Below are 11774 nucleotides of genomic sequence, written 5' to 3'. Positions count from 1 at the left end.
CAGAGCTTTCTTATCTTTCATGAATTTCAAATACGTACTCAAGCGCTTTAGCTCATTCTTCCATTGGCGTAAATTGGGTTTAGTCTTAAAGTATCTACATTTATGTATAAAAGACTTTCCAAGTAGCAGAATAATATTTAATATAAAATCCAAGTACGGTAGTCTCTGTTTTCCAAAAAAACAACAAAAACAAATTTGACTGATTTCCACAACAGGGGTGATATCTCAATCTCTTTGGACTGTAGCCAGCTCTGCATATCTCTCCAGAAGGTCTGCACTAAATTACAGTGGAAAAATACATGCTCCAAAGTTTCAATTCCTGTGTCACAAAAGACACAATTATTTAGATCCAAATTAACCTTCAGTCGCAGAAATTCATTTGTAGGTGTGTGTGTGTGTGTGTGTGTGTGTGAGGAGAGACATGGCGATTGCAGCTTGATTTTTGGCTTAATCCTTCAGGTCAAGGGAGGGAAGAAGTTGACAGAAGGCCGACGTCCTGCTCGTGTCTTCAGAAGAAGTCCCAATACCCTGTAGGTGGAGCAGAAGTGGTCGCCCCAAAGGCAACGCTTCAAGGAGTCTTTCCCAAGATGGCCGACCGCGTGTGGCCTAGTGTCCGTGTTGACGCTGCTGGTTGTATTGATGAAGTTGGTGGTGGTAGAAAGCACGATACGGGCAGTTCCCCTTCACGACGTGTTGAATAGGCCTCATGGACATATCTGACAAGAGAGCACAGAACACAATTACCATCTGTAGCCATACCAATACACCTGCTGTCAGAACAGCTGCAGACACAAGACATAACCAGACACACCTCAGCTAGGCCTGCATGATATGCAAATCATCATCATCATCATCATATTGGGATTATACTCTCTAAATCATGCACTCTGAACACGGGTGTCCCCCAGGGATCTGTCCTCGGCCCCTTCCTATTTCTTCTGTATGTTAGGTCCCTTGGTCACATAATCTCCTCTCACGGGTTTTCCTATCACAGCTATGCCGACGACACTCAACTCTTTCTTTCTTTTCCCCCTGACGATACCCAAATTGAGGCACGCCTAGCCGCGTGTCTCAAAGACATTGTAACCTGGATGACCGCACATCATCTAAAACTCAATCTCGACAAAACAGAACTTCTTTTCATCCCCGGTAAAAACTGCCCTCTCACAGACCTTTCCATCACCATAGACAATACCACTGTACGGCCATCAAAAACTGTCAAAAACCTAGGTGTCATTATAGATAATCAGCTTTCAACCTCATCTTTCATTTCTGCAACCGCCCGCTCATGTAGGTTCCAACTATACAACATCAGAAAAATCAGAAAATTTCTTACTAGGGAGGCAACTCAACTACTGGTACAGGCACTTGTTCTTTCCCGCCTTGATTACTGCAATGTTCTCATGGCGGGGCTACCTGCCTCGGCCTTCCAATCCCTCCAGCTCATCCAGAACGCAGCTGCCCGACTGGTGTTCAATCTACCGAAATTCTCTCACGTCACTCCCCTTCTCCGCGACCTCCACTGGCTCCCAATTATAGCCCGAATTAAATTCAAAACCCTTGTACTGGCCTACCGGGCAGTTCACCGGTCAGCCCCTACCTATCTGCAATCTTTAGTTAGTTTTCAAACAACCAACCGTCCCCTCCGCTCCTCCACCTGCACAGCTCGCCTTGCCCCTCCATCACTACGTGACCCTGGGGGCCGCTTAGCCCACTCACGACTCTTTTCCTCCCTGGCTCCTCAATGGTGGAACGAGCTCCCCCCCTCTGTTATGCTGGCTGACTCGTTGGCCATTTTCCGCCGGAGACTAAAAACACACTTTTTCGAACTACACCTGGGCCCCTCCGAAAAGTGATGTGTGTATTTTATGTTCCCGTCTTTATTTCTATTTATTGTTGTTTATTGTTGCATTTTATTGCTGTATTTTTATGCCATATTGTAATATGCTGTAAGTCGCTTTGGACAAAAGCGTCTGCTAAATGAAATAAAGTAAAGTAAAGTAAAGTTATACTAACAAATGTTGCAATTGCGGTATGCAATATGATTTTAGTGGGAATGGTAATTTTTCTATTTCATTTTCACTTCAAAGAATTTATAATAAGGTGTCTGGCGGTTCCGCGCGTCGCACATTTGCTTCGTTGCTCAGCGGGGGGAGCTGTGCGAGCAGCTAGAAATAAGCGTGCAAAGCGCCTGGTATTTCTAGTATAATGTGATGTGATTTTTACTGGAGTCTGAACCAAACATGCATGTTCCCTCACGCCTGGAGAAGAGGATTTATAAGCCGGGGCATCTCTGTAGCACCACAATGCTTCATTTGATGCTATGACACATTTGACCATCAAATTTCATCAAATCACTGCAGCTCCTGCGATTTGGATGTTGCACTTGGCCATATAGAGAGCCAAAGTGAAACGTCACTTCCTGCTTCAGCACTGTACCAGAGATTTTCATCCACCGTTTATTTTCCTATAGACATTTCGTAAAATGCTTATAAAACTAGTTTTACTTGGTCAAACCAAACGGTTCAGATATATTTAGAAAGAGGAGAGACCGCATAACATTTCGCTCTGACCAAAACGTAAAAAACCGGATTTAAAGACAATATTTTTTCTATGTTGTTTTTTTAAGTGTTGGTCCGAGTGAAATGTTCTATGGTCTCTCAATTGGATTCGATTAATTGTGCAGCCCTAACCTGGACTGGATAAAAGCAACCAAAAAGGTACCGTTCATGCGTCCTCCTCTGGGTCCTCCTCGGACGGGGCCTCTGAAGCCTTGCTCTCCCCTGCAGCCTCCTGTGTGGAAGCCTCCTCCTCGGTGGGGTCCTGCTCCTCCTCTCATGTCACCACCCCAGTAGCCTCCTCCTCCTATGTGGCTGCGGGCCCTCTGGGCCGGGGGGGCGCCCGTCGCACGAGGGCCCCCGCCCGCGTTGAAGGGTGGCGCGTGGTGGGGAGGCGGGTGGCTGAAGCGGGGGGCTCCGGGCGTGGCGGTGGGCCGGTAGCCATTCATAGGCATCTGCATGTCCATGTCTCTCATGTTGTTGATACCAGGACCGTCATGACCCAGCAGACCCGGGTTCACTAAAGAACAGAAAACATGTAACAACAATAAATCAAGCAGTGCAGGTGGACATCAGACTGTGTCAGGTGGGAGAAGAGATGTGCTGTGGTCAAATAGTCTTTTCTTTTGTTTAGGAAGGTTGCTAACTGAGTGAAATGACCTGTTAGTACATCAGTGGCAGCAAGGAAAGGAGCTTCAATGCTTCCTGATTTAGCTCCTTTAGCAGAGGATACACTGACTTTAAGAAAGGAAAGCTGATAATGGCAGCCCTCTTGTGCCGGCACAGCGACTCTCAATTTGCCATAATTCGGCCCTTCACGAAAACAAAAGATCAACATAACTTGCTAATGCCTGGGGGACAATTTGAGCACAGCCATGGAGTAGAGGCTGAGTTTACCTGGTGGAGGAGGGCAGTTCTGGTTCTGGGTCTGCTGCAGGGAGCCCAGTAGCTGTTTGGTCTTGTCGGAGAAGTCCGGCTTCTTACGGAGTTTCTTGGTCGACTGGTTCCCCCGATCACCCTGGAGGACAGACAGCTATGATCATCAACACAGCAAGACTAACAACAGCCATGCTTCCATCCAAATGCCTAGCCAATTTGAAGCCAACATGTGAAAAACAGCTATTCAAAATGGGTTTCTATCGCTCTTTATATACTTTCTTTGTCGACAAAAATCTGAAAACATTTCATGCTATGCGCCATGCTGCCATGCTGCCATGCTGCCATGCAGAACCTCTGTTGACAACACCTCAAAGTTAAAATGACAAGGATCTTATTTACTGTACCATGATAGATGAGAGCAGCTCCTGCACATTGACAGTGGGAGGAGCCACAGTGTTTGAGACGGCGTTGGTGGCTTGGGGGTTCCTGGTGCCCAGGTTGCGCATGAGGTTGGTCAGGACGGCCGGCAGCTTGGAGCCCTCGGCCTGGGTGCTCTGCGGAGGCGTGACGTCCATGGCCTCCACGTAGCCCTCCTCCATCATGGTGGAGTTCATTGGTGTACTGACTTCATCCAGGGGGATGAGACGGGGGGGCGTGGCTTCATGGGGCTCTGGGTCTGGCTCGTGTGGACTGTCAGGCACACTGGAGGACAGACGGAGCAGGAAACAAGTTAGACAAGTGTCCAAAAGTTCAACGTTTCCAGTCTGTTGCATGGAAAGCAAATACATTTTGTCATTTGGTCAATTCTGTTGTCTGATAATATTCCCTTTTCTTAAGCTGTAATCATTTCTATATCGTTCTGTTTGCAGGACTGAAAACTTCATGCAAATAGTTCACTATATTATATTTTTTATTTTCTTCAACGTGTCAATATGCCAGGTTTTTAGTCAAATTGTGACGAGTCCGTCTCTCTCTCCTACCTCTCTTTGCTGAGGTAGATCTCCTGCAGGATGTCCATCTCACGGTCCCTCTGGGTCAGCGTCTCGGTGCTGTTGGCCCCCGAGGTGACCAGGCTGCCGGTGAGCGTGAGGGGCCGGAGGGGCGTCCAGGGGACCCTCTCCTCCATGGTGTCGTGATACAGCCGACATTCCCTCTCAAACTTGTGCCTGGCCATCATCAGCTCTGGTTTGTCCTCCTTGATCTTGTTGACGTTGACTGTGAAGCACAAGAGCGGGACATCATCATTAGGAAAAGAATTGTATGAATAATGGCTATCTGCTAGGGCTGTGCCGATTCACTTATCTCCCGATTCGATACTATCACGATACTTGGGTGCCGATTCGATTTATATTGCGATTCTTAAGTATTGCGATTCTACGATTATTGCGATTCGATATTACGATTTATTGCGATTTTTGTTTCTTTTTTTCTTTTCTTTTTTCAGTTTGTTTGCTTTTTTACACTAGATTAGAACATGGGAAAAGTTGAATCATACACTAGAGACTGTATATCATGAGTAGGGCTGGGCGATATAGTTAAAAACAGGGGCGGACTGGGATCATAATTCAGGCTGGGCATTAGATACCAAGCAGGCCAGGCCGATATGGGCCGACGCGCGTGAAATTTGGGCCGTTTGAAGCTCAATGTCGGTCGTTTGAAGCCCAATTTGGGCCGTTTGAAGCCTAATTTGGGCCAAGTCCAATTTTACAATGAGATGCACCCACTTTAACCCTGAAGTGTAATTATTACTTCAGACTAACTAATAAAGTAATACAACCACTAGTAAACCAGTAGGCGGCACCTGACCTGCTGTTCAGTGAGTGGCCTGACTGCAGCACCAAAAAAAAAAAAAAATTTTTTTTTTTTTTTTTTTTTTTGCTATTGCGATTATCGATTCTTGAATAAAGTATCGATCCAAAAAATCGTGACATTAAAAATCGCGATACTTAGGTGAATCGATTTTTTCTCCCACCCCTACTATCTGCAGGTTCCAGAAAAAACAAGTGAAACTTTTCATTTAGAAGATGGCTCACCTCTCTCGGTCTCATCTCGGTGAAAGTAAAAGTATTCTTTCAGCTTGTCTTCCTCAGCCCAGTGAACACACTTCTTCTTCTTGTGCTCCTTCATCAAGTCTTCCTCATTACCACGGGGCTCTGCTGGGACGTTCAGCTTCTCATCATTACCACGGGGCTCTGCCGGGACGTTCAGCTTCTCATCATTACCACGGGGCTCTGCCGGGACGTTCAGCTTCTCATCTACAAAAGAAGAAGAAAAAAAGACCCAATGAGAGAGGAGTGCAGGGAGAAAAATCATCATTATCATCAGTACATGGGAGCTAGGAGCTGTGTTTGTTTCTCTCTCTGTCTGTCCCACTGATGACATCATCAATGATGTCATAAACCACTGTGACATAATTAGTGATGTCATAAACCACTGATGACATCAGTCCCACTGATGACATCATCAGCGATGTCATAAACCACTGTGACATCGTCAGTGATGTCATAAACCACTGATGATGACATCAGTCCTACTGATGCAGTGATGTCATACACAGGCATTGTGACATCGAGAGAGACTGAGGGAGAGAGACTGAGGGAGAGAGAGAGGGCAGAGACTGAGGGGGAGCTGTGGGCGAGACCGCGGTTCGGCTGAGCTGCGTATGCGAGCTGCAGGGCGGGCGAAGCCGCGATCCCGCGCAGCGGGCGAACCTAGGAATCGAGCGCGCGTAGCACATGAAGTGCCTAGTGTTAGAAAAGCACACATATCAATCAATCAATCAATCAATCGATTTCATATTTATGTAGTGGCATATCATAACAAGAATGATCTCAAGGCGCACATAGAGCCGTTTGTACAGTGTGTCATTTGTTTGATTCCAGAAACTGTTTTGTGATTTTGTAAGGACTCATAAGGACCGTGCTGTTGTCGGCATGCCGCGCTGATTTGGTCTATTAGTGCTCAGTTTTTGTTGACATAGATTGGGGCTTAGTGGCCTGTCTGACTGGTGCTGCAGCCAGAGACAGACCCATTGGAGTTGGAAAATATCAGCATATTTGCACAAAAAAATCCATTCTACAACGGCATGAGTGAATACTGGATTCTGATTGGCTAGCAACAGTGGTAAATACGCCAACAATCTACAGTTCGGCTCCAACCGCAGTATCACTCCGCTCCCTGATGCTGACTCCGTTCCCTGTGCTGACTCCGCCCACTGTCTGCAAATCTTCAACAAGGAAATGGCCGATCTCTAACACAAGGAAATGTCCGATTTCGTAGTAACGTTTGATTTACTGGGTGGATTGAGTTTTGAGCAGTGGTTAGATGAAGATGAAGGTGAAGTGAACAAAGAACGACATGGTGAAATTGGGGAGAGAGAACTGGCTGAGCTTGAGTTGTCACGAGTTCGGACTAGAGGGAGGTCGGACTAGCGCCCGGACCCCGAACCTGGGACTGTCAAACAAACAAACGCCCTCTGCCGTCACCAGATATCAACACACCACCACCAAAACGGGCTGCTTTAGATAACTGTTTAAATAACTGTACTTTTACAGGCAATGTATCAATAACTGTGAATCCCGTTAACTCATTGAGTGCCATGGACGTCTTTCGACGTCCAATTAAATAGTGACGTAGAGTGCCACGGACGTCTTTCGACGTCCAATGCGTTTTTTGACGGTGGGACGTCGATCAAAGCCTTCCGCATTTCCTGTACAACTATTGTAGCTATTGGAGGTCTATAACCTATTTTACAGAACCCTTAGGTGGCGACAGTGCTCTCCAGATTACAGAAATGTCAGGAATACACAGCCTGAAATAGCCGTGATCAAAGTGAACCCGCTCATGCTGCAGCCCAGAGCCGTGTAGATTGTTCTGGCTGCAACTGACGGGGGCTGCGAACACAGTCAATCCGCGCACACAACTGAGCCCTTCTGCCTCTGTCTATCTGTCAGCATAGTTTCTCCACATGATTAGCCGCTAGAAAAGCAGCAGCCGACAATGAAAAGCCAAACCTTTTACTGCAGTCCGCGTGTGGCTTCTCCATGTTGTGCTGCCTGGGAGGCGGCGCACCAAAAGCACTCCGAAAATAGACGCTGCGTGCGTGAGGCTGTGTGTTACTAGTGTGGGGAGGAGTTTTCAGCTGAGGGGGGGGGGGAGGGGGTTGGGGCACGCAGGGCAGGACACAACTACACCACATCACTACATCAGAAAATATTACCTAGAGTCAGTGAATGTGCTTGAAATGCTGCATTTCACAAAAGGCTGAATATCTCAGCTTATAATTTGAAATGCCTGAAAACGCTGAAAACAACCTATATTCTCCGGCTCATAACTAAAGAACGGAAAATGGTATCAATAAACTTTTTTTTGCTGATGATACAATAGAGTCTCCTTGTTCTTTTTGCGTGTTCTGTGTTTACATAGTAATATCACACAATATTCTGTGGGCCTCGAGAAATCACTGAAAACGCTCTGAAAACTCTGGCACTGGGAGCGTCCGTTCTCCAAAAGTGGCTGGCACTCAATGAGTTAAGGAATAGGTTAGTTGTTTTTTGGCTCAAAGGCAACTAAATGTTTAGTGCAATCATTGATCTTGTGTATGGAACTATATTCTGTGGCGGAAGGATAAATGTATTCTGAAACCAGTAATGATTATAAATAAATGAATTGGATGTTACAATTGTGTATTTTTTATATTATTTGGTAGCCGTTGTAGAAAACAAATTTAAATTTGTTAAATATTGTGCATCTCTAATATTGTATAATGCATCCATCATATATTGCATATTATCTTGGTATTGTTTTAATTATCTTTTCTCATATTTTCATACTGTATTAATTTCTTCATGAAATGTCATATCATGCATATTATTTATCCATATCTTGGATCGTTCCAGTGCTGTTATTTTGCAAACCCTGCATGAACGATGAAGCCGTTTCCCCACAGATTGATTTAAATGTCACACGGATGATTTAAATGTCACACGGATGATTTAAATGTCACAGGGATGATGTCATGGCATCTTCAAATGCATGATTGTGCTCAAGCCTTACGTTGTGCTGGGATGATCTGGACTTTGATCTCTTCGACAGAGTTGGACGGGGTATTGAGAGTCTTGGACTTCTTCTTCGGTTGTGGCGCGTCTGACAGGCCGGAGCTGCTGTAGAAAAGCCAGAGAAAGGGAAAACATTTCAACCACCTGCATGCAAGCCCCTTGCAAACACCCGTGCCTGGTGTTTTAAATGTGGACACAAGGCGGCGCTAAGCTCACAGAGATCATCAGAGGGAAAGTGAATATGGGACTGTACCTCGGCCTCTTCAGGACAGCCGGCTCGACGTTTTCCTTCCCTCTCAGCTGCGGGGCAGTAGGGCGCTTCTTAGGGGGGTCAGGGCGTCGGTGGGTGTCGGTGTCCAACTCCAATCCTATAGAAAACAACATATTTGGGAGATCAGATAGTGAAATTTCACACACTTCAAAATCTAACCTTGAGCCTAAACTCATATAGCTAATCACTCAATGAGTGTTTTTGGAAGGTGATGTACCTATGGCACGGATCTTCCCATGGCTGAGGGGAGATGCTTTGGGCTTCTCCTTCTCCTCGTCATCTCCGGTCTTCTGATTCACCTGCCGCACATGAAGCACCTTGCGTTTCTTATCTAGCAGATGAAGGGAGAGAGAGGGCGTTAGAAAGTCTGCCTGAGGGTTGAAGTCAGGGAGCCTCTCTTTTTTCTTTTGAACAATTTTTCAAAACAGAAAGGGACAAAGGGGAGCCATCTTTAAAGAGAGAGACAGGAAGAAAGGTGAAGTGACGTGTTCGTACCTGCGCAATGGGAACGGATTAAAGACATCCAGTCTTCTACCAGCTTCGCCGCCAACTTCCTCACCTCTGAATATAAAACACAGCAACGTGACAAAATGATACATTGTTATATTCAGGGTTTCTACACATTTTCATTTCATTTTCATTAAAAACATTCCATACTTTTCCAGACCTTGATTTGTTTTGAAGATTTTGTCTGATGTTCAATATGATGTACAGTATGCAAATAGCAGGGTAGGAAATTATGTTTTTTTTTTTTGGCCTTGTAAAATATGTTTCGGGGGCATTTAGGATCATTCCCAGGGCAATTTGATCACATGTTGGGAAACACCTGAGTCCTTCCATGTTGCATCATGACAGACAATCAATGACTCTTATCCAAGCATCTTTTATTTTTAAATCACAGTTAAATCCACATTTCACTATAATCTCAACAACACTGTCTTGCATGTTATGTTATGTATTTAGCAGAAACGTTTCAAATAACATGTAGGCCAACGGTCCAGGTAGCCTATATGTCGCTATCCGGTCTATCCTCCAACCCACAAAGTAGACTCTTGGACAGCTTGTTTAGGCCCTGTGCAGACTGGCCATTTTCAAGTCACGCTTTGCACATACAGAGTAACATTAAAAGACAGAAAATTAACTCTTTATTTATTTTACAGGGGCATCTAAAACTTCATCCCAATTCCAAGGGCAATTTTCTATTTGTTTAGGGGCATTTTGGCCCGAGCCCCAGCTAATTTCCTACCCTGGCAGATAGACATTGTGTCCCTGCTAACTAGGTCATATCACTGTATAGATGAAGATTGTTCTTCACACTCAGCCACACATATCAGAATATGTGAGATGATTGCCAGGGTTCCTACATACTTTCCATTTTATAATTCCATTCCATATTTTTCCAGGCAGACCCTTTATTGCTGAATGGATGTGATGTTGGTGCAGGGTCTAACGCACCCCCCCCCCCCCCCCCCCAATTCCCAAACTATTCAAGACCTGGAAATGATCAAATTATTTTTTTAAACTTTTTCAGACCTGCACAGGGACGCTGTGTATTCAGAGGTGGTAACGTGCACAATCAGGCTACACTATGTGAGAGTCTGGTTTGACGTGGGAGGAAACTCACCCTCGGTCTGTCCATGCTTGATCAGTTGCTTCACCAGCTTGGGTGTGTCGTTCTGCAAGAGGAAGACAGAAACAAGTGAGACACTGCTGCACCGTGGTCTGTACAGCACACTGGACACAACTGCCCCAGTATACCCTATTTGTTCTGCCCCCCCCCTCTCCTCTCTCACTCCCCTCATCTCTTTGTTTATCTCCCATTCTCTCTAATATAAGATTGTCGAATCCTGTTTATTGATAGTGCTTAGCTAGACCTAGCTAGACATAATCTATGTAAAACCCTCTGAGACATGCTTGTGATTTAGGGCTACACAAATAAACCTGACTTGACTCGGATGTGGGTGCTGAGTGAGTGGCGGTGAACATGGTGAGACCGTACCTCTGTCTGTCGGAGGTGTTCCACTGTGAGAGGCAGCTTTTGCAGCGTGAGCAGGATGAGCTGCAGTGGAGGCCTGTCCTCGGAGGAGGAGGAGGTCAGCCAAGCTACGCTTGTAGCCACCCTCTTGGATAAACCTGAGGAAGAGACAGAGGCTGTCACTAAGCCCACTCAGATAAACCTGAGGAAGAGAATTTGAACCCTGTCCTCTCATCCTTTTTCATTCCGCGGGGGACAAAAATAACATTTGAAACAATGTTCTCTTCTGTAAAAACCCTTGACTACATTTTAAATTAGCAGCTTATAAGCTACTTGTGTAAAAATCAAATTAAATGAAAGTATACGTTCATTTAATTTGATTTTTACACAAGTAGAATTCAACTTTCAGCAAAGTATGTCGGCATTTTCCCCCACTCGTGTAAAATATAGTACAGTTAACCAAGAGTTGTAGTGCAGAGAAAGCAAAAGGTGGGCTTACCCGTTCAGATCATCGTGGGATTTGGTCTGCAGCAGGAAGTTCAGGTAGTTGCATCTCCTGACCATCTTGGTGGAAGAATTTGTCAAGCTGGACAGAAAGAAATCAATGTTATGAAGCTACTGCCTGGAGTAAGATAACATTATGGTTTAGTTGAGCGGTGTGTGATGTACAATCATCTGCCCCTCTTACCTGTACACCTTTGGGACTCCCTCCAGGCTGCAGAGCTCTCCATCTTTACCCGGCAGCGCCTCCATCGTCTTCAAAACCTCTCTGGGCTCTACTGGCCGCCCTGACATATCTGTAACACAATGTGATTTATTAGTATTTTCCATGCCAACAGGATGCATTCTGGCATACATGCTATATCATTTGTCTGGAGGAGTAGGTATTTATGTGGTATTTACTAGTTTTACACTGGAAGTTCTTTTTTTTTGCCTGCCAAATGGACTGGGAAGCTCCATGCTACAAGAATAGATTCAACTCTAAAGTCTAAACCACCTTAATAAGAAGTGATTCAAAAGAAAGAAAGACCACT

At 45.3% G+C, this 11774-nt stretch overlaps 1 protein-coding gene across 1 annotated transcript; it reads right to left on the bottom strand.

Moving 5' to 3' along the window:
• Positions 1-587: 587 nt before the first annotated feature.
• On the bottom strand, positions 588-11535 carry LOC310800794 (serine/threonine-protein phosphatase 1 regulatory subunit 10-like; the record flags this gene model as incomplete). Its single annotated transcript, XM_083664715.1, has 14 exons — positions 588-716; positions 2725-3078; positions 3456-3576; positions 3842-4139; positions 4418-4652; positions 5471-5692; positions 8493-8599; positions 8748-8862; positions 8983-9096; positions 9261-9326; positions 10390-10441; positions 10771-10885; positions 11240-11326; positions 11429-11535. The coding sequence occupies 14 exons, from the start codon at positions 11533-11535 to the stop codon at positions 607-609; spliced, it is 2103 nt and encodes a 700-aa protein (XP_083520841.1). The 3' UTR covers positions 588-606.
• Between the last annotated feature and the right edge of the window lie 239 nt (positions 11536-11774).

This window comes from Poromitra crassiceps, assembly GCF_964638095.1.
Source record: "Poromitra crassiceps genome assembly, contig: HAP1_SCAFFOLD_77, whole genome shotgun sequence".
In the NCBI taxonomy this organism is placed as follows: domain Eukaryota; kingdom Metazoa; phylum Chordata; class Actinopteri; order Beryciformes; family Melamphaidae; genus Poromitra; species Poromitra crassiceps.
Note: the sequence above shows the minus strand (reverse complement) of the source record. Positions and strands in the feature narration are given on the sequence as shown.